Below are 24,516 nucleotides of genomic sequence, written 5' to 3'. Positions count from 1 at the left end.
TTACAAAATAACAAAGTTTACATATAATTAATAATTTACGGTAAAATGGTATGGAAAGATATTTTACCATACCGATCGAAAAATAGTATGGTGTACTTTTTGTGACAGCAGATTACACAATTTACTGTGATTTATATTTGACAGTTTGAAGACAAACGTTTTAACAAGGTACTATAAATACTGCCATAAAACAATGGTACTGAACTGATTCGTAAGTACATTATTTTTTATATGTTGTAACTAGTGTTTTAAAAAACATATTTTTATCAGTTGGAAAATTTGGCGAAAAATGTTTTTATTCAGTTTTGATTTCATTCGCGCTTTTTTTCTACTTGGTGTAAAACAGGAAGTGAGATATAGCTGTTAATAAAGAGTTATATTTTTTTTACTCACGAATAATAAATAAATATTTTTGTCAGGAAACAAAGAAATTAAGTGAAAAGACCCCGCACAATCCTTATGGAAATTTGATTTGGTGAAATTGCTTGAAACTGTGATATATTGTAGATAGTATGATCCTGAGAAAAAGTTGCAATGGACACAACCACCAATTACTAACAGTTTGGCCACTAAAGGGCTCCTTTTTTGAAAGCAGCTGAAAATGACGATATTCTGAATTTCGGTGAGAATGTCTGAAACCGTGATATGGTGTAGATATTGTGATCCTGAAGAAAAGTATAAATGGACACAACCACTAGTCCAGGGATGCAAATAACCACTCGTGCGCTCGCCCGGAGCGAATGGTTCATCGGTGCGGGCGAGTTTTTGATATCACTATTAAAATACCAAAGTAAATTATTTCTATTGTACCTGGTAGGATGTGGGCTGGTAGCTTTTTTCTTGGGCTAGTAAAATTGTGTTGCTTATTTGCATCCCTGCACTAATCACTGACCGTTTGCCACTACGAGGCCACTTTTTTAAACAGGCGAAGATAACGATATTCTCGATTTCGGTGAAAATGACTGAAAAAAATGAAATGAAATCTTTGAGTATTACGTCCCACGGTTATGCCGGTTAGGCTAAAGGAGACGGTGATGATGAGTAATGAATGAAATGGTGGAATGAAGAAAGTGGGAGGAAACGGGAGAACCCCGAGAAAACCCACGCACACGGTGTTTGTCCACCACAAAGTTCACTTGGCGGGGGCTGGGATCGAACCCGGGACCCCTAGCACCAGAGGGAAAATGACTGAAACCGTGGTATGTTGTAGATACTATGACCCTGAGAAAAAGTCTCAATGGATACAACTACCAATTGCTAAGCGTTTGGCCACTATAGGACTACATTTTTGAAAACGACAGATTCTTTTTCACAGACGAATGCCCTGATATAGTACTTGTACGACAGGCCTAGTCATTAACGCTCCTGTGTTGATATTCGGATCACGGTTCACCTAGGATTCTTGACTTGACACGTGCATCCATTACAATCGCCAAAGCAGTCTAGAAATACCAAGGAAACGTCAATGTAATCATCATACTTACTTTCAATGAATAAAATCCTTTGCTAGTAAAATATACTATGTATACGTTTCACCAAACAGCCACTGATAAATGTTGCGCTCACTCGTGAGTTCTTCTAAGCATGACGGTGACATGAAATTCCACCAAAATCCCAGAATATTGTTGTCTTCGGCTGTTTTGAAAAAAGAAGCCTCGTAGTGGTCAGTGATTGGTGGTTGCGCCTATTGTGACTTTTTGTCAGGATGACAAGATTTACAACATATCATTGTTTCGGTCATTGTCAGCGAAATTCAGAACATCATTATCTTTGACTGTTTTCAAAAAAGTGGCCCTGTGATGGCCAAACGGTTAGTGATTGGTGGTTGTGCCCAACGAGTTTTTCTCAGGATCAAAATATCCACAACATATCACAGTTTCAAGAAATTCCGCCGAAATCCTATTTCCATAAAGATTGTGCGGGGTCCTTTCAAAGAAAATTGTCTTATATAGATAGAAAATGAAATGTTTGAGTATTACGTCCCACGGTTATGCCGACTAGGCTAAAGGAGACGGTGATGATGAGAAATGAATGAAATGGTGGAATGAAGAAAGTGGGAGGAAACGGAAGACCCCTGAGGAAACCCATCCACACGGTGTTTGTCCACCACAAAGTTCACTTGGCGCGAGCTAGGATCGAACCAGGGACCCCATGCACCAGAGGTGAACGCTCTATCACTAAGCTACCGCGGCCCCTCTCTTATATAGATAGGTTCTGTGTAGAAGAGTAATAACGTTTGGTCCGGGGTTCTTCGTTAAGGGGTCATAGTAGAGATCAGGCGCTTCCACATATTACGTACGCGGTAAAGAAGGAGAGAGGGTTCGACCTTGCGTTACGAAATGTGACAAGGGGGGAGGATGGGGGTTACGTCTTCGTTACGTAACGCATGTTTTTTGCTGTAATTTTTATTTTTATTTTCAGATTTATATGTAATCTTTTAAACGAATAATTTTATTCGGTTCTTTTCTTTTTTATAAATAAACAATTAGTTCTATTGTTTTGTAAAATTACGAATTATAGCCTATGTAAATTAAATCATACAAAAGGAATTCGAAGACGCTATGGGCACCAGCATGACTGGTGACGAACTCTGTGTGTATCACAATACAATAAAACTCTGTTTTATGGTTATCCCAGCACTGCATTTACGGCACACGCTTTTCTGGCGTTGGTTGTTAGTGATCGTAACTACCGCTTGAAAACACCTACGAATGCGAGGGAAGCGATTATCATATCGCTGTTTCTGAGAATATTATTTAAAACTTTAAATTTGAATCGTTACGAACTCTATTCTTTTAAGGGGTTTCACATGTTAAACAGAAGAAACTCTCTTTTGTGGAATAATATTTTCCGCGACGGAATGATCACGATTTACAGACCAGAATAAGATATTAAAAACCGAATTTGTCGGATATTCATCTCGTACCACTTTTTTTATTATTATTTTTGGATTTGAAAACTTCTGAAGAAATCGAGTTTATTCGCATTTTCGCACTGATTTAGGACAAGAAGAACTTTAAAATGAGTAAACAGAAGTCCTAAGTCCAAAGAAGACGCTCGAAAGCTTGTTCACAAACGAAATGTCCCTGCTCTACGTGTGTAGTCACTTCAAATCTGTGGTTGACGAGGAACAAAATTTTGCACCGTCGAAACTCAAATGCACGAAGCATCCTGGATCCCTGAAAAAGAGGTCGATGTTACTTTTTCAGATCCTGTTTTGCCTCATCTCACGGCATATTTCCTCCTTACCAATCATCGGTGACCTAAAAGGATGGGTGTGACCTCCTTGGGAAAACGACAGTATGCAGTTTCGAAGAATGAGGACTGGTTAATTAAACAACCTTACGGGGTTAAAATATTATTACGGTTCTACCATTTTCTAATACTTTGATTTGTTAGCGAAAAAACACCACTACAAATATATTTAGAATAACAGCATTTTGTAATAAAAAGTTCTACCATTAAAAATAGTTTTTTATTGTAATAACCTCCCAGATAAGTAAAATTTGTGAAAAAAACAAAAATCAAAAAGTATTACGTAACAAAGGAGCGATGGATTCAGCCTCGTGTTACAAAATGTGACAAGGGGGAGGTAGGGGTTAAAAATTGGTCAAAAATAGTGTTACGTAATATGTGGAAAAACACGAAAAACTAAGCCTAATAAAAACTACCTGCAATATAGTTTATAGATAATAATAATAATAATAATAATAATAATAATAATAATAATAATAATAATAATAATAATAATAATAATAATAATAATAATAATAATAATAAGAAGAAGAAGAAGAAGAAGAAGAAGAAGAAGAAGAAGAAGAAGAAGCTAAAACAGAGTTTTTAGTTTTCTGTAAGGGAACCAATTTTTTTCACGCCTCAAAAACACTAGCTGCAACACAATTTTTTGTCTTTGTAGATTGCAGTTGGCCCCTCCTATATAAACCTGCTGGCTACACTCCTGCATAGATGTTTACTCTTTATCATTTTTTTAAAATTATGAAGTAATGTCTCAAAACATGTCAATAATATAGTGACACTCAATCAAGCACTTTCTACTCTAACACTTAAAAGAACATGTCAACTGTTATTTCAATACCCAACAGTCATAAAAAGTTTAACTGATACTGTCTACATATTGAGCAATACGTATTCACTACGTAAATCCAAAGTTTTCGCAATACGCACAGTGTTTGATAACTTTTGAATGGAATTATTTACCTAGCACTTACTTTAGAAGTAGTTTAATGTTACAAAACAAACATAACAAAACACTAGTTTAACGTCCCCAGGTTATATTAGTCCTGTAGGCTAAGGAGGAGAGTTTTAAATTCAAATGTTGAAGAAGTTAGTGAAAGAAAATAGTGCAAGAAAACACGAGAATTGTCAGAAAATTTGCAAACATACATGTACTATCTGCCATGCCAAGCCCCCACACACATAGCTCTGCAAATCCAAATTCCATGACTATTTATCACTGCATCCTGCATTTTTCAAACAATGTTCATAGGGTTGAGAATAAAGTCCATGATATCTTAATAAAGCTATGTGTACACATGACTTGTGAAATATACTACAACTAATCGTTCACGCAATGGCTGTAGTCAGATTTAAACTTAAAATGGCTGCTATGCTAAATACATTGAAATTTACTACTGTATTTTAGATTTGAAAACTTCCATTTAGTGTGGTATTGACTCAGGGAATGAAAAATTATATATTACAGGAAACTTCATTTTTTGGAGAATTTACCTGCTTTGAGAGAAAACAATAAATACAAAAAATAGCTTTTGATAAAAGGTACCGGAACAAAATTCAGGTGTATTCCGGTCCAAAAAAGCACTGATATATATATATATATATATATATATATATATATATATATATATATATATATATATATATAAAATCAGGAACGTGTAGTGCCTGTTACCGTTGTTACCGGCGGTAACGGTAAAAATATGAAAGTTTTCGTTGTTTTCATATGTCTCTAAATTTCATCAACATGGGAAGATGTTTACATATTTTCCTTTTCTTTCTTTCTTTTTTTTTAAAAAAAAAAAAAAGTTCGGACGGCCTATGCCACATTTACACTCCCAGCGTCAAATAGGAACATACTATTGTTGATACCGTGGATTTCAGATGTAACGCCAACCCGATAGCGGTCATTCACTCCAGAAGTACCTTTCAGCGTGCCAGCCAGAAGCATCCTGCGCGCTCGTATTTGGACGTTCGGAATGGCCCTTATGTTACCGTTCGGCTGAGTGGAACAGGAAAAAATAGAAACGTTCCCTCTCAAAATAAGGAGAATCTAGAATATCATCAGCATGTTTATTCTACTCGCTCTCCTCTCGCTATAGAGGATCGAACTGGCAGTGTGATTCAACTATACTGTTTCGTTTGCTTCCTAATCCAAGTATGGAAACTTAGCTGTAATTTCCGTATTCGTAAAGTTTTTTTCATTGTCTTAACAGTATACAGTTTCATAGTAATGATAATTAGAGAGAAGTAAAGATGTTTCCCGGCGCTCCTTCTAATTCGAATAATTATTTAGGATTTATGCTAATTAAGTTGGAAATATTTTGTTTTTAATTTAGTATAGAATACTTTCGATTCAGCAAATTTCCAGCTTTAGCCTCTACCCTACTAGTTGAATTTGCACTTTGATGCAGTTTGATATGTTGAAAGAGAACGGTGCAATTGTCTTCATCATACCGTAGTCTGACTGTCCCAAATTGTGTTTGACAGTCTGACTCGTTTTCAATACGGAAAACTTGTTGCTCAAACATACGATGGAGCTTCGGTTATGGTTGGTAAGGTAGGAAGCAGCAGCCTCTTGTTAAACAAAAATATACTTGTACAAAAGTCTATTTTTTCATTGTCATGCCCATAGGCTTAATTTAGTGTTAGAAAAGTCCGTTGACTATACAAAAGGGTGTAAGTTTTTTCTAAAACTATGTCGTGCTTCTTTATTCTCGAAGTCTTCAAAAAGAACAAATGCTTTGGACTTTGTAGTCACAGGCCCGTATCCAGGAGGGTTTAGGGGAGCCAGTCCCCGTAGATTTTTGCTACTTCCTCTAAAATTTTCATGGTAGGCTTGGAAATGAACTATAATATGGTGATGAACTATAAGGTAGGATAAATGATGTGCTGTATAGCTTTAAAGATGAACTGTTAGGACTCTAAATCCATGACAAAAACATCGACGAATGAGATTCTCAAACCAGAGTTAGTGCAGCAAAATTCTACCAAACCCTTTAAAGTTTTGACTTCAATTTTTTACTTAAACCTTTTTTTATGTTATAGGATCAAGATAAGAAATCTTGTTCAATATCTTAGAGAAGAAAATTCATGATGTAAGTTTTGCAGAAAAAAAGATAACTTTCAAGAATATCTAAGATCATTGAGAGACGGTTTCGATTATATTTAGTAAATAATTGAAGAACCTGAAGAGCCACACTTTTCAAAAAGATTAAGGTAAATGAAGTGGGATTTGACTCCCCCGTAAAAATCGTTGCCAATGCCTATACTCTGAAATGATTGATACGTTAAAAGAAAAAAAGTACTAGATTTTCTGATATTGAAAAACTAGATACCTGTAATATCAACAACCGGTAACAATTGTGAAAATGTCAAGCCACGCCACTGATATATATATATATATATATATATATATATATATATATATATATATATATATATATATATATATATATATATATATATACAAAAATCTAAAGTATACTTACTGTTTACACAGATCTTGATAGTAATTAGTCATCGTATCCAATATATCATCCCTTAATGTTTGAGCCAATTCAACTAGATATCGAATCAATTCTTCTCGATGTATTTCAAATATACCAATGCGTATTACATGTGCGATTTCCACTGGAATTGATTGACTTAAATCATGGAAAAAAAGCACCATTTCACAATAATCTTGGAAATTCCTTTCCTCTGACAGAAATTCACCCACCTCATCTTGTGCCTCAAATTAACAAAAATAATAAAATTGCTCATTAAAATTGTACACAAAACACATTATACACAGAATACTTAATAGTATTATTTCTATGCATTACGCTCTTACAATAACGGTCTTTTTAGATAAACCAACAATGATAATTTATATATACAAATTAAATAGTTCATATTAAACTTATGGCTTTTGATGTAATATAAAGTAATAAAAATATTCCATTATATTTTACCTATCGATGTTAATTTTCGTGCAATGGTAATTGACAAGAGCATTGATATAAATATAACAGATGAGAAAAGACTCTGAGAAGTAAGAGAGCTCTATATTATAATTAAAATATAATAATTTTTATATATTTGAAAGAATACGAAGAAAAGTTATTACATGGTGTCCACAGAAAATTCCATCTCAATTTCACTGACTTTCCCTGATTTTCCCTGACTGCATTTCCAATTTTTCCCTGACTTTTTCTGGCCTCCACCATCCCCATAGCCAGCCAACTCTCACCTTATTTACTGTCGTATTATTACATTTTATTACACATTATGCACACAAGATTACAAAGATACAGAAAGATTTTTTAACGTACATTTACAAGTTTACAAAATGTATTATATTAGCACATGTTGACATAAAACTGAAAAATATCATGGTTTAAAATAAAAAATAATAATGATAATAATAATAATAAAGCGTTTTCTGTACAGTATGGAGAATGTGTTCACATGAAAATTTCTCACTTATGATTGCACAACTATCCATAAAAGTGGGGAATAAAAGAGTTTATATTTTTAATAAGTGTTCCATATTACAAACTGCCTTTCTTCTTTTCCAGCTCATCGATTCTTGCTTGAAGAGCACTTTCTTCTGATTTCAAGTTATTCTGCAACTTTTGTCTTTTGTCATTTAAATCTTTTAGCTCTTGATTAATCCTTCTCTTTTCTACAACTTTCTTTTCTCCTTCGCGCTGTACACTTTTCTGTTTGTCCAGATAATCTTGGTACCTTCGTCTGGAACATTTTACAGACTGTAGTAAGCTCCTGGTGATGGATATATTACCTACACCCCCAGCACTGCTGATAGCATCATGCACAAGTCTTTGAGACACCAGAGAGTGTTCTACAAGATTTTCTACAAGTAGTGAGTTGTTGATGGAGAAACCACTTTCAACCGGTGAATTGCCATGTGACATTATCAAGCAAATTTTCACTACATTCAAAAGGCTAGCAAACTTGACATCATCCTTTAGCATCTTGTAGTAAAACTCATCTAATCCTACAGAATCGTCGTGTCTTGCAGTAAACTCGCAAAAGTATGATTTCAAGGAACCTTGTGCTTCAACACACAATACACTGAACTGTTTCTTTGCCTGTTCAGCCACATCTGACGAAATCCTGTTTGCACTGTGAAGGTCTTCAAGAACAATCTGCGCTCTCTTTCTTGCTAGAGATGGCTGCTCCAAAATAATACTTGGGGCAAAACAAGTGACACCACGCACAAACCTGTACTTCAGCGGGCTTCTTTCACGCAACTTCTGAACTAAACCTATGATTAATTTGCGAAACTCAAGTTTGAATTCTGCTTTTTTCTTGTCTGTACATACGGTTTCTCTTAATACTTTCCTCGTAGCAAAACCAATGTCAATCATTGCTGAAGGAAGAAGGTTCTCATTTGAAAGTTCCAAAGACATCAGTTTTTGAGCAGAGTCAGCTTGCTGCAATATTTCTGGTTTCACACATCGAGCCAATAAACTATGCATTAAGTCCAAAAGTGCTGTGTGCAAGAAAGGCATTAGTGGCTTTGGAGACTGAAATCTTCGAAGAAAAGTTTCACATTCTGCTGAAACAACTCTATAACCAGCCAACTTACTCTTCAACAGAGGGTCTTTCATCTGTTCCTTTAAAGAAGATTGTTGCCGACAACTAGGTAGTGTAGAATCTTGTATGAATTTCTTCACATTGTGATAAATTTTCACAGCCCTTTCCAAGCAATCCACATTCTCAAGCCATCTGATAGAACAGAACTTTTTTGGGAAATCGGTGGATCCTGTAATGGTAGTATATTCCACCCGGCGAGCTGGGCTGTTATTAAAAAGGTAATACATATCCCTAAAAGTCTCGTCTAAATGCCACTGTGATGCCTTTAGCCCATTTTTCATGCTACCATGCAAAACATGTAGTCCACAAACACCAGTGTCTATCAAACTTTTTCCATCGGGATTTCGTTGGCACATTTCACTCTTTAGTTTTTTCCCTGAAGAGGAGATTTACGTTTGGTCCATCCATGGAAACCTGCAGTAAATTGTCTAATGAAAGACCTATTCCCTCTCTGAATCTCTCCAAAAGATCATCGGCTCTTGCCCGTCCCAAAAATACACTATTTAGATATGATGTAGAAACTTTTTGTTGATTTACATCCCAGAATCTTACGACTAGGTCCATCTGGCCTCTCTGAACTACTTTATTCAGAGATTCGTCGAAATATATGACATAATCTGAAGCCTGTTTAACTCTATCCATAACACAATCTTTAAAATATGGAGCCAAGCCATGATTTACTAGATAAGAGGCTTTTGTCTTCCCAAGGGTAAATTTGGAAGCAATAGAGCTGTCAGGAAACATCAACTGGAAAGTTTGGCTAATGTTCTGGCAAGCATTAAAGGATATTTTCTTTGCAACCAACTCCAAAGTCCATATTATTTCTGCCTTCATAACTTCTTCGGTCTGTATGTATGAATGTAAACCACGCTCTTTATTTTTGCTATTGATTTCACCACTTCCTTCACTTGATTCTGGCTGATCATCTTTATGCTTACACACAGTTTGATCAGATTCCTGGCTACAGTCACTTGTACCCGATGACTGACCTGTTGAACTGGAAGGCACAAACACACTGACAACAGGTTGCATGAGTTTAGCTTTCAAGTTCTTAAGATGTTGAGGTCCTTTAGCATGAGAGGACACTGCTCTTCGTCCCATGTTACTAAGCTTGAATGATTTTGAACATACTTTGAAAAACGCACATCCACTATTTCCATGTACACGTCCAATCCAACATGAAAATTCCGGGTACAACTTTTCATCAAGCCATTGATCATTAAAAGAAGTTGACTTATTAGCCATTATGATGACTCATAAGGTCAGATTATTGAGTTGACATCCCACTTAAACCTGCAAAAAGAGAAAGTGATATTAATTTCTGAAGCAATGCAAAGAAAGGCATCTAAAATATTTTTGGAAGTGAAATTAGAAATTACGTACAATGATATACTTACCAGACAAAAGGTACTGATAGTAAACTGTTACCACAATTTGATTACCATCACTAATATATGTACGAGCTTTCAAGAACTAACTCACTGTTCACATCATCGTCCGTGCTGCCCTCACCCATCCTATTCTCCCATCTAAGCCTGATGATGAGAACAGTGAGTTAGTTCTCGAAAGCTCGTACATATATTAGTGATGGTAATCAAATTGGGGTAACAGTTTACTATCAGCACCTGTTATCTCGTAAGTATATCAATGTTAGTAACTACAAAGCGGTCCAACTTTTGCGGTTTAGAAATTATGTAGATAGGTAGATACAATAGAATATTACGCTCTGAAGCACAGAAAAAAATATAAATGTATTGTAAGAAAAGGTCACCCTTCACCTCCAAGGGCAACCGGAAACAAGATTTAGATTAATACAAAATAAGAGTATCTTTTTACTTTTTAAACTTAGTAGACCTGCTGTATCCTTAAAAAAATAATAATAAAATAAATATGGACTGATCACTTAGCCACTGATCGCGAAATCGAGTTTTTCTTGGCATTGTAAACTAATGATCTATACAAGAAAAATTTAAATACAATTAAATTAGCAAATATGTATAGCTCATAAAGGCATATGCGTATTCTAGTCCCTCAGAAAAAATCCTAAGACACAATTAGCATATTGCTAATATGTAGCAATTTAAATCATCATTGGGACTGCACTTGAAAAATAAAGGAAATAAAGGATATATATATTTGTCCTATAATAATTGTCACAAATTTCCAAAATATAGGAAAACAGGACAAGTGGGAGCCCTGTTTATATAAAAAAACACTGTGTTCAAAGGAATAGTTAACTGATAAGGACTTTGGACTGACAGCTAGTCCAAGTTTGTTTACGGGAAGCAAGCGCTCACGGAATAAGCAAGCCCATTATGCCTGCATCATTGACTCACAATCACATGTTCACGGGTGTAGTTTATGGTGCAAGTCTTTTGAATCATCCTGTTGCTTTTCATCATTGGGTACAGGCCATGCGAAACAATCTATTAAGTATCTAGACAAGCCCTCAGTTTTGGTATGTTTCATTATTGGGCTCAGTTCGTGCGAAACATTTCAACTGATATTAACAACTGAATTTTTTTCGCTTAGCCTACCAAAGAGCCTGAAATATTGACATGGTATTCCTATAGTACAGGTGTTAGAAAAATATGAAAATAAAGTATGTATGAAACCAAGAAGAGATTCAAAATACTCTACTGTCAAGTAAAAAGCAAACAAACAAAACAAAACAAACAAAAAAAAACGGAAGAAAAAAATGAGCCGCTAGGAAGGCGGGAAAGTACCTTCTGATAAGCATCAGAAGGTGAATACAAAAATACTTGTACATTTCCATCAACATATGGTGTTTGTCCCTCCAGGAATCAACTGCAAAACATACAAGAAATCTTTCTAATTGTAATGTTTGTAATTGATCGTACAATTTCTTGTGCATTTTCCCTGACTTTCCCTGACTTGGCAAGCTTTTCTTGTGATTTCCCTGACTTTCCAGAATGTGGACACCATGTATTACTATCAAACTATGTATTAACCTATATTATCAAATTAATAGTTTTGTTTATTATTATTTTTAATAATAATTGATATTTTTAATACGGTTATCAAATTAATCATTCTAACTTGCTTATTAATAATTCTATGCTTTATTTATGCACGTTTTAATTTGTATAAACTTCAAATTTAACTTAATTTCTTTATTTTCCTTTCGATTCTTCTTTATTGCTACATTTTTTCTTTAACCTTTTCTAGTTTTATATCTTCAATTGTATTTGTACGTATATTACGTGTATCTTGTTGATATGTGGAAGTCAATATAAATTGTCTTTAAAAGGAGTGATTTTCTCTGTTGATGGTTAAGTGAAGTAATTAAATACTTTTTTTAAAGATCTTACTCAACAGTTTTGAAAAACTAAAAACTAAGAGAAAACGACCTAAAACTTTTTTACACGCAATTTCAAAGAAAGTGGAAAAATTTGAAACTTTAATAATGTAATACTTTACCTCTCCATTAATTAGTTTAATGTAGTCGTCAAAATCTTGCACACTGAATTCGGGACCCATTCTTTGTTCCTCCAACACAAGTGTAACTCTCTCCTTACATTCCTTCACATATTCTTCAGATATGATAGGCTGAAATTGCAAAATTTCATAAACAGAAAAATGCTGAAAAATCATATTTCTGTTTCATGTGTACCTGAGAAATATCTTATAAATAGTTGTATGGTTTAAGACAGTACAAAAAGCTGCAAGGAATGTTTTTCAATAACTAACATTTTCTTCAATACACTAAGAAAACTGAAGAAAAGCACATGAAATAACTCAAATATTGCTTGAAGGAATAGCAAATTAATTTACCTTTAAAGTATTTTCAGGGTCTTCCCAGTTCATGTATAGCTTCGTCTCCAAACGTGGTAGTGATCTTGAGGCCTGGATCATATCGTCATAAACTTTGAGTAAAGCAGTCTGATAGGCACTGAACGGTGGCTCAAAAGCAATTACCTTATTACGCTGAACCAAATGGACCACAAAACCAGGATGTCGATATTTTCCAGGCTTCGAAAAAGAAAAGTAAAACCAAGATTATTTTAATAAATACAATATATTATAATATACTACGATTATAAAATCCATTAATTCGAGTTACCTCCTCCAAAATCCACCCTTTTGTTTTGATGCCTGTGTTAGATATTTTGTTTCCTTTTCTTTGTTTCTTTACGTTCTTCCTTTGTACTTCTCTCTTCTTTCTTGAAGTATTCTGGATTTGCAAATTAGGCCAATCTAAAACTTTACTATGAATGTACAAATTCAAGTCGCAGACATAATTAATCTTATAGCAAAAGCAAGTCAAATTTGAGCATTTGAAGTGCTGATAATATAGTTTATAATATTTCTCACTACAATATAGAAAATATATTACAGGCCTTAAATTTAGATTGTAACGTGCCCAAATGGACTACGTTACTTTATTTACAATTTCTATTCTGATTACAATTCTGTTTTACTTTCTGTTTGCATGTGCCCGTGTATTGTTTCATATTATCTATTCCGCAGTAAAATTTTGTATTATTTTAAATATTTTTTGTCATTTGCATATGTATTTTCAATGTTGTTTGCATGCTAAATTTTTATTAATATTTGTTATGTAATTGGTAGCATAATATGGCCGTCGCATCTGTACTTCCGAACTGAAATTATCTAAGAGTTTTATTTGTTGTAAAAGAAAAAGGAATATTGTAAAAATTAAATTATGTTTGATTGTCACTTTTTTTTAAAAAAAATAATAATTAACGGCTTCTTGTGCAAAATAGAGTATCAGGAATTTACATCGATAACTCGTAAAATAATACGCTAAATGAATAGAACTTACAAAGATTTAACCGCTAAGTAGCTTTTTTTTCTTTCGTGAAATAATATAATATTGTGTTTTGAACAAGAAATAGTATGAACTCTAATATGTGATATTACAGGGTGCTCGTACCTAGGAATTCAATGCCTAAAATAAATATCATACATTTATGAAATTATGACAACTTTAATCTTACACTTACTTCACATATCTATATCTGATTATTATCGACGTTTACCAAACAAAGATACGCAACATGACTCGTAGTGAGTACGATGCATTATTCCTTCGATTTCTAAGCTCATAGGAATAAATTCAGTAGTTTTCTGCCTGTATTAAATCACCAGCACCGCAATCAGCTCAGTAAAAAGATAACCAATAGTTGTTTAACCCAGGTAGAGGGGATTTACTTTTTTAATTTTATATTGTTTATTTTAATAACTTAGAGTAACAAAGAATATTTTTGAAGAACTCGAATTGAGACGCGAAATAACAAGAGATCTAAACATAGGATGCCAGCCTCATGAACGAGCATTATTGCAATTTGTATTACTTATACTACACTTATTTTTCTGAATTTAATTATATTGTCGCTAGGGTGTCTAAGGATACCTAGTTCTAATGAATAAACTAAACTATAAAAATGTTTGTCTTGTATTTAATTACAGGTCATAATTACTTATAAAGAAAAGAATGAAATCTTTCAATTTACGTCCACGATTATATTCTTTAGGCTACAGGATATGATGATCAAAGCAAATGAATGGTGGTGGAATAATTGGTGGAATGAGAAAGTGGGAGGAAATGGGAGTACCCCGAGAAAATTCACGGACACGAAGTTGTCCAGCACAAAGTTGCTTGGACGGGGATTGAAGCAGGGACCCCATGCATCTGAAGTAAGCGCTCTACCATTGAACCACCGTGTCCTCCTGTTTATAAAGAAAATCATCACAATCAAATTTAAAACAAGTTTTATTTTATTTCTTCGTATGTTGATTACACAATTTACGAACTATGGTTACACTAAGAACACCGTAGGAATTTCTTTCAAAAATATTCCTCCCATGAATTTTTTCATCATCATTCATTTGCCTTATTCATCCGTCTCCCTTAGTAATAGCAGAATGTTAAACTGGAAGATTTCTTTTCATTTTTTCTTCTTTCAAAAGTATGAAAAAAAAAATTGTAAATATTTTCTTGCTACTTATGTTGCTCATACAAATTATGAAAAGTAAAAAATCAATTTAATTATTTCTTGTAATTAACATTTTGGTTCCTGTTTATGCATTAGTGTGATACTTCAGGAAATATTACGCATGGATCCCTATGTCACATTTCAAGTAGCGAGTTGTTTTTGTGTGACACAAACTATATTTCGTCTGTTTGTCTTGAATGAGCAGCCACTGGTCTATACGATTATAATGATTTTTTTCTTTGAGATATTTCGAAGGTCTACCTTTGAACTTTGCTACATGACAATTTCTTTGTAACAGTGAACAAGCAATTTTAGGTAGTTTGTAGTCGAAATTATCATCTGTGCAGTTGCCAAGCATTTTGTACAGAAACATCAATCAAATGTCACAAGAGGCTAAATACCATTTTTTTATTTCTAATAGATATTCTATACCAACGCAACATTTGATCACATCTTATCATGTTCTTCTTATATATATAGACTATGTGTGGTTGTTGGATACCAATTCGTTTCTTATCCTCTTGTGAAAATCTAGGGACAGTATGTATGAGATACACTGGCAATGAGTTTGAGGCCATCAAGACTAACTAACTTTGCCCCCCCCCCAAAAAAAAAAAAATGTTTGATTTTTCTTGATAGAATTACACAGATCCTCTCGCTGTAGTTTTGAATTCTTCGGATGATAGGTAGAGGACATCCTTGCGTACGACCTTTTCTTATGGCACCTGTCCCGTTCACATTTATATTTTGAAGTTCTAAAAACAGCTGAAAAGTGAAAAATTATCGAAAAAACTGTGGAAATAAAAACTGCCAGTAGCTCTTGAACCTTCAGCATATTTCAAAACAACTTGAGTTCGAGCAGGATGTTGTCTCGTTCTCCATTTGCGGACTTTTTTCACACCTTGATAAGAATCGGTCTACACAAAATAGATAAATATATATTTGAAGTTGCTCCAGTCCACATGGTGTAACCCTATCTAAGGTTATCCTTTTATGAACTGTCTACAACCACGCTAACCAAAATATGGTATCACTGCCTCATCAACACTGTGATTTTCTGTGTGAATGATCTAAATTTCTTTTTTGTTCAGTTCAGTGAGAAGAGGACGAATTTTTGAAAACTTTTCTCACGAATTTTTGAAACTTTGTTAAAATTTTATTGTCATACATGTGTAAGCTTAACATAATAAATCTGAATCTGTCACAAGAGATTATTTACAAGTTACTATGGATGGTCAACATTTTCTTCCCGGTACATATATCTTCTGGAAAGATCAAGAAAAATAGTAAGTAAACGCCTGAGTAAGTAAACGTATTTCTTCTTTTGATGTATCTCCAGTATGTTTTGCTGCATACCTATTACTGTATCTTACACAAATTTCAACTAAGTCATGATCAAAAAAACAAAAAGAGTTGAAAATACGCTGTTGGAGGCAACTGATGTGCTGCATCACTCTTCACAGGTCATTCATCTAGTTGTTCAAAATCAATATGTGTCCATGAATATTTATCATTGCTTTTCTTCATCCTTTTCCTTGGTTTCCTAAGTGCAACATCGGGATATTCTACCTCATCAGAATACTGCAATACATTTACCTCTGCTTCTAGTAGTAAGTTACTTCCTGATACATTGTCGATAATTGGTGATTCTTCACCTCCTGAATCTTCGTTTGTAACGTCATCGTACGAATTAGTTGAAGGTGACAATGTTACAACAACAGTATTAACATGTCGTATTCATTTATGATATCCAACTTCGTTAAGCGTGAGGCTCTGCAAAAATTGTACGGTTTCTGTAATAAATAAATTACCATATGCTCCCCTATAGGCCAGACACGCTATATATAGCACATCACTATATTTGATGTTACTATTCCATAATGCTTCCTTATAACATATTCACGACAAGTTTCTGTCTAAACAATTGTTAGCTTAACACAAAAGTTTCACTGATTAGAAATGCATTATTACTATAAAAACTTATCTTTCTAATCTATCTGTATGAATGTCACTCTTTTTATTTTTTTTTTTTTATTGTTACTAAAAGGCTGGATACACAGGCGCCACGTGAAGCATGGAACGCGCACAAACTGCGTACACGCAAAGACAAATCCTATTCTGGAATTTAGTGTGTCTGTTATCAGGAAAAAATGCGAAATATATACAAAATATTACGTTTTGCACTGCTAAATATCCTATATAGGACGCCATGCTGTCTGAGATAAGAATAAAAGAATAGTTTGTTGCTAAGATACTGATGCGCGTAATGGTGAATGAGCAATTGACAGATTATTACTAATAATACGTGAATATATAATGAAGTTGTGAATAGGACAATGAGATGAATAATTATTAATTTAATTGAACTATGTATATGTAGTTACACTAACAGCAAATATACGAAGGAAATGAACGTTAATGCTTATGTTTTGTAAATATGACTTTGCACTCTTATATATGTATATATCAATCAAGCGTTTTATTGTCATTAATTCTATTATATGTACACTTATTTTTGTGAACTGCTCTATGCTGTTATTCTTCTGTGAATTGGAGCTGGACTGTTTTGCATATTTCTATCCTATTATTCTAATGACTGTATTAACACGTCAACATCGATAACAGTTGTGAGTTGATCTTATGGAGATATTTTCACATTAACTAATAATAAACTTATTCTGTAGTGTATGTGATGTTCATTTATTCTTTTATCTTTTATATATGACTTTTGTAATTATGTTCAGTTTTGTATTACGTTATTTAATCTTCTGGTTTGGTTTCAAAAAGAAATATAACGTTTAAGTCCCAACTTTGGTACTACTTCTGATTGAGTTTCTTAAATTTTAACTACTGGTATACTTATATTTCATTGTCACCTTATTATAGCTGATTTATCATTTGATCGAAGTACAGGGTGCCACAAACTTGCTATAATGTTTCACGAGAAAAAGAGGAAAAGCATGTTTGGTATAAGATGCAAAAGTACACAACAGTATTTTTTTTTTTTTTTTTTTTTAATTTCATTGTTCAAATAGCATAATGATAAATCATTACAGTCACAATATTTTTCCAGTTAATTTCAAGAATTTTTATGCAGCTCTAAAAAGTTTCTGGATGTTATTGATATTTTGCCAGCTCAGATCATAAACGTTCGTATTAGTACAATCAATCTTTCGGCTTGTCGAACGCATCTTACTGAAATATAATACAGGTAGTTATTTAAAGAACATATGAAACTTATTTAACTAATTCTGATATGTTTTTTCTTTGTTCATATTTTTCCTCCCTGGTTTCATGTAATCGAATCGACTGAAATACACAAAATACAAATAAATAAATATAAGTTTACTTTGTATCCAATCCAAATATTCATTACTTAGAAGTTAATTTTACTCAATATTTCGACCCGCTCAGCAGCCATAAACTCAAGTAATATTGTATGTTAGCCGGGATTCATTAAAGTTGCATTTTTAATGTTCAGCTCCTTGTCCAAAAAGAAAAATAGCCCTCAGTATTCAAAAAAAAAAAAAAAAAAAAAAGCCCTCAGTATAGCCCTCAGTATTCTACGATCTCTGTCTTGAAATTACGATCGTTTTCCGTGGACTGATTTTATATGTTAATTTCGATGTCACTTTTCATTAATTAACACAATAAAAAAATCTTGTAGTTTTATGGTGGTGGTTATTCTTTGTTCTAGTGAACACATCTTTGTTGCTAAGAACAAAACTTTTCACTATCAGAGAGCTACCAGCGGAATAGGCACACTTTAGGAAAATCCACATGATAAAGTGACAAAAAAATAATACGAAGTGATTAGTGAAAAGCTTTTTCCCAACAACTTGAAGAAGTGTTCACTAGAACAAGGAATAACCGTCACCACAAAACTACAAGAACTTCTTTTAGTGTAAATTAGTAAGAAGTGACATCGAAATTATATATAAACCGTCTTAATTTTAAGACAGATATCAGATATTATAAATCACAAGGTGTACAATATTGACAAAGTGAGTATTTTTCAGAATAGTTGGGGTTAATTTTCTTTCACAAGACAAGGAGATAAATATTAACAAATGCAACATTACTGAAGTGCCGCTAACACAGAACATTGCCCGAGTTCATGGCCACAGAACGGGCCAAAATACTGATTGCGAGTATTGGATACAAGGTAAACTTTGAATTTTTAATGTGTACCCTACAGCACAAATTAGTAACTATACTTGAAATACAGTTCATTTTAGATTTGGATTACTAATAAAATAGGTAATTGGTTTCCCTTCTTTAAAGTTCAGTGAAAACTAACAATTAAGAAATAGTTCAAAATCTACCTACAAATTAGAAAGATGCTCATAATGGTCTGGTCTCTTGTAAATAAATGAAAAGTGACCAAAAGCACACGAAGAAGTGCCCAAAATGTGACTAAAAGCACACGAAAAGTGACCAAAATCTCATCATGTCCCTTTTTTCCTTTGTCAATTTCTCCATCACCTCTCTCTTTGTTTGTTGTTTTGTTTCATGTTTTCTTCTTTACTTCTTCTTTTAGAGCTTCCTTTCTTAGGTTTTCTAAGTATGCTTTGTAGTTACGGTAAGCATACTTAGCAGATGTAAGAAGCTTCTGAGTAAGTGGAACCAGTTCTGCCCTATTTCCGAATTTCTTCATCCCAGACATTATATTTAACTTAGCACTGAGAGTTCTCAAAGCCATGAAACATCACCTACTCTTAAGAAGAACATACAAGAAACATAACACAAGACGAACATGATGAACACACACACAACGTTGAGTGAAGCGTTAACTATTACCAGAGAAAACTAAAAGACTATTACGATAGAAGAAATAATAGACACAGACGGGTTCTCAATCCCACTTTGAGAGCTTAAGCATCTACCAACCATCCACTGTGCTTTAGAAAGAATAAAAGCTGACTGTTTCACATGTGGCAGCAAGTACTGAAGCTTTCAGAAGAGTAATGAGTAACAAGTTTCTGCCTTTTTCCATTTTTTATAATATTTTTTTTAGAAAACTGCCAATGCAGAACATAAATCACACGCAAAAGTCACTTTACCTCCCAAAAAAGTAACTTTTAGTGACCGACTTGAAAAAAGGTAACTTTTAGTTAAAAAAAAAAAAAAAGTGACTCGCTATGAGCCATGTCATTACTATATTTACAGAATGTGAATAATTATACCTGATATATTAACATAAATTATATTGAATGAGTGTATTAATAAATACTTGACGATAAAAAAAGAGAAAAGTTAACTATTGATAATAGGGTAATTAACAAAGAAAACTAAATATTTGCACTGTAAATGTACACTGAAAACAAACCGTACAACATATTTAGTGAAAGTAAATGATCACACACGCACATATCATCCAGGTACCTTTTTTTCGTACATAAATTCCTTTACAAGTGGACACCGACTTCTTACATTCGCTTTCCTAAATTACTACTGAAAAAAAGGTAACAGAAAAATTTCACAAAATGTTTTAGTTTGTCATGATTTTATTGTAGAGTGGAAGAAGAATTGTTCTATAAGATGCGTTTCAGTGATTCCAAGCATACCATTATTATCACGAACGATGAGATGTTTTCTGCTTCACTGTTAATTTTATACTTACCTCAATATTGCAGAGAAATTCAGTAAAGTCTCGAATTGAGTTAAGGCATAATGTTTGTAGTTGAAATGTCATTATTGTAGACACACAATTGTAGAAACTTTTCATTTTAACGGGTTCGTTAGGATTCGGGACAATCTTTTTCTTGTCAGCCTACAACAGAAAAGGAAAAAGAAAAAAAATTACCTATTACAGTTTCTGATCTTTTTGTTAGTATTGCAGTTTGGGAAGTTTGAAATATAACAACGAATGTATTAAATTTTATTTCTGAAAACAAATTGCTGTTTTTCAACAAACCAATCTGAGGTTACTTGTAGTGAGATAAACATGATACTTTCTCAAGAAAAAACAAACTTCTTCAGTTTGTGAACATTCCCATTTAGAGAACTGCATTCACTCATTAGAAATTGCTTTTAGGTGCCAGGTTGTGTTAACAAAGGAGGACTAGAATTCACCTACTTATCAGTTAACTTCTGAGAATTTATATGAGATCTTGTGCACGAAAATAAACGTACTAAAAGCCTTAAAGAATACAACCGAGACGAGTTCCAATAAACGTACACAAGAGTAGACTGGCTGGGCGCCTTCCCTTTATCTCCCCCTCCCGTAGAAAATAACCTATTTCATTGTAAAAATTAAAACAATAAATTTTCCTGAAATATTTACACTATTATTCTAGAATCATACACAAAATAATTTGTGTATATTTTGAATTTTTGTTGGTAATAACTTTGCAAGGCGCATGTAAAGTTGGTTAACCTTAAGTTACAGCTATATCGCTGGGGCTGTCTTCTGTAATCGAATATCAAACTAAAACAACACTTTTGTTTGAAGTATCTCTATTTCAAAATTACGCCTTTTTACATATAGTTACAGACATAATATAAGATGTTTATAGCATCAGATATCTGTAAATAACACAATATCCTTCTCCGACCAAGCGTCCATCCAATACCTATACCACCACCGTTTTCATGAAATCAGTCTATTCCGGAACATGTATATACCTTATATAGGGGCGGGCACAAAGTCGCTTTTCCCAAAAGAAGTATTCTTTACATATTGGGGACATTACAGTGTGCACTATTTATCTTCATACGCTCTTGAAACTTTTAAACTAATAGGTACATAACGCTGATATTTCGTACCATGCAAATATCGACAGGGGAACATTGTTTCACACACTCTGCAATACCACCAGGTTAGCATTGTTGCCAACCAACATAAAACTGTTTTCAAATAATACTACCTCAGGTTATAACATATTTCGAACGTACAAGTAAAACGAAAATACCACGCTCGTTATGTAGTGTTGCAAACTAAGAACGCTACAGTATAACAAACATCGTAAAAAACTGAATTTTGGAGGATTCCATAACAGTAATAACACAAGTTAAACGGATGCACATTCAAAGTATCTTAGTGTTGAATAGTATGGTCATCATATGATGTATTTCACACAACTAGATCCGAAACATCTTAGTGTTAAATACTACGGCTATCATTGACGTACTATTTCAAACAATTAAAAATAAGATTACACGGAATTTTATAATTTGACTTTTTCCAAAGGTCTTTATTTCAGGAAAGTGATTAGATAAGTATCACATCGAGTTACGCAGATAGTTTTCAATAAACATAAGGATCATAATACCGTTTACAACAATTTGATATGTCAAACTATTATGAACATATGAGAAAGAAATGGTAACATTTATTATATCCCTTAAAATGGCATATTTCTAGGACCTTTCTCACGTAAATTCTAACTTACTTTACTCTTATAACATTACATCAATACTTTTTGGTAGATATAATTACATAAGTTCTTGGAATTTCATGATTTTAAGCAGTGTTGTAAACTTTACCAGTGTTTACAATATCTTCAATAGGTTTACTATAAACACTACCATCCTTAATCTATTGAAAACCATATATAAGATAAGATTGAACAAGCTACTTACCTCAGCAGTTTTTCGAAATCAATTCATTTGAAAAAAAAATCAAATATTTAATCCCTAGTAACTTTGTTGTTATTCGCTGTATCACGACACTAAACTACTTTGGATGTGCATTGACCCGTCCGTCTCACTTGTGTTATTACTGCTGTAGAGGCCACTAAAATTTTCATGTTTGTGATACTCTAGGATCCTTAGTTTGCAACACTGAATCACAAAGGTGACAGGTGATAGGGGCAAGTTTTCATTTAACATGTAGATTTGAAATGTGTAATAACCTGACGTTTGTGCAACGTAGGTTCCAGTCACCAGGGCATGGCGCGTCCTCAGGTTGGGGATTGACGAGAAGACCTCCAAATATAGAGGTTAGCTGCGAATATATTGAATAAACAATCGCGAACATACGGTAAGGGGTGGTTCTCCAGCTTGGGTGTTTGGCGAGGCTAACAATCTCAAAAAAGGCACTTGTTCAAAAACATTCACAGAAGCATACGACCAGGACTGATAAGTTAGCACCTCAGCAAAGTACAATGAACATGAGATTTAGAACATAGAATATAAGAAGTCTTTATACGGCAGGCGTGTTAAAATACATAATAAGTGAGTTAGAGAAATATAGGATAGACCTAGTAGAGTTAGCACCATTAAAATTTCAGCAAAAGAAAATTGGGGCACGCGGAAATACACAGCAACAAACCATGGTTCAACCAGGAATGCACTAAATTAGCAGAGAAGATAAAACAGGCAAACTTCAAGATAATAGTAAAAACAAAAACATTTGAAACATGTACAACGGCATCAACAAATTTAACAAAATATTAGTCTCACGCATATATATTAAAGAAAGCCAACGAAACAATTCTCACTGATACAGATAGCATCTTGAAGAGATGGAAATATTTCCTTGACGATTTGCTTAACACGCAGCCAAAAACTAATGTTCGTGAAGAAAGGGAAATGTACACAGCAGAACCATATATTTCAGAGCCTAACCGAGCGGAAATAGAAATTGTTATAACGAAATTACAGAAATACAAATCGCCGGGTGTAGACGAAACTCCAGCTGAGCTAATTCTAGCTAAAGGGAAAAAACTGTGGAACAAGATTCAACTTTCTCCTTCTGCTTCATTTTCCATATCTGGAACATGGAGGAACTGCCATAAGAGTGAAAAAATCAACAATTATACCAACGCACAAGAAAAGCGACAAAACTGATTTTAATAATTATCGAAGCATTTCTCTTGTCTCAACATTCTATAAGATTCTTTCAAACATTATATTAGCAAATTGACCCTATATACACACGAAATTATTGCTGGACAACAAATTTTAACTTTTTTCATGCTTCGGAAAAGAAAATTATATTTTCTTATGCAAATGAGGATGCCGAATACGAAAATAAAAATAAAAATGATAAATTGGTTCGAATTTAAGTGTAATCGATAGAAATGTGTGTTGTGTAGTGTTGACACTTAGATTCTTGAATTTTCTATTTGGTCTTTCACTTAAGTAGCTATTGCTTTAATTCTGTTCATCCGATTATCTTGGTTCATATGTCATTCACTTCAGAATAAACCAAGCTTGGTACTATGCGCATGTGTACATGATGTATAAGAAGAGGGAAATTTAAGGTAAAATTGGGAATTTCCCGTCCCAAAATCCCTTTTTTCAAATGTGGCACCCCTGGTACAGTCCTGACTAAAGGCACCCAAATATAATATACCTTTAAAACTACTATACCTTTAAAACTGAATAAGTAATACATGTGCCAAGTTTCATTGTAATACCTACAATAGTTGTGACGGAAAAAATATTTCTCAGTTCTGCTACACAATACCAAATTTCATATAGGAAAAAGTGAGATAACTATAAAATCAAATGAATCCGAACAGTATTATTTATTTGAGTATCATGATTTATACGTCATTCTCTTCAGAATAAAACAGGCTTTCAAATGGTATTACGATAATGTGTGTGTATGTGTGTTGTACGAGAAAATGGGAAATTGGGGTAAAATTGGGAATTTTCCGTCCAACAACAATTGGCAAGAGTAGAGTTGCTCCAGTAGCCCTGATATCGTTTCTCCATAATTGATATA

At 33.6% G+C, this 24,516-nt stretch overlaps 1 protein-coding gene across 3 annotated transcripts in view; it reads right to left on the bottom strand.

Moving 5' to 3' along the window:
• Dhc36C (Dynein heavy chain at 36C) overlaps window positions 1-24,516 on the bottom strand; it is a 365,150-nt gene that overhangs the window by 315,731 nt on the left and 24,903 nt on the right. For all 3 annotated transcript variants that reach the window (XR_014128870.1, XR_014128871.1, XM_081743777.1), the window contains exons 5-8: window positions 20,464-20,613; window positions 12,655-12,852; window positions 12,301-12,429; window positions 6,747-6,988 (exon numbers count right to left, since the gene is read on the bottom strand). Coding sequence is in view for 1 of the 3 variants with exons in the window: in XM_081743777.1 (XP_081599903.1) it covers window positions 6,747-6,988; window positions 12,301-12,429; window positions 12,655-12,852; window positions 20,464-20,613 (719 nt within the window). In the remaining 2 variants the exon portion in view is untranslated. The remainder of the gene's footprint in view (window positions 1-6,746; window positions 6,989-12,300; window positions 12,430-12,654; window positions 12,853-20,463; window positions 20,614-24,516) is intronic.

The sequence above is a fragment of the Thermobia domestica genome, chromosome 2, assembly GCF_964235325.1.
Source record: "Thermobia domestica chromosome 2, izTheDome1.hap1.1, whole genome shotgun sequence".
Lineage (NCBI taxonomy): Eukaryota > Metazoa > Arthropoda > Insecta > Zygentoma > Lepismatidae > Thermobia > Thermobia domestica.
The sequence above is the reverse complement of the archived record's forward strand: the minus strand, read 5'-3'. Positions and strand labels throughout refer to the sequence as shown.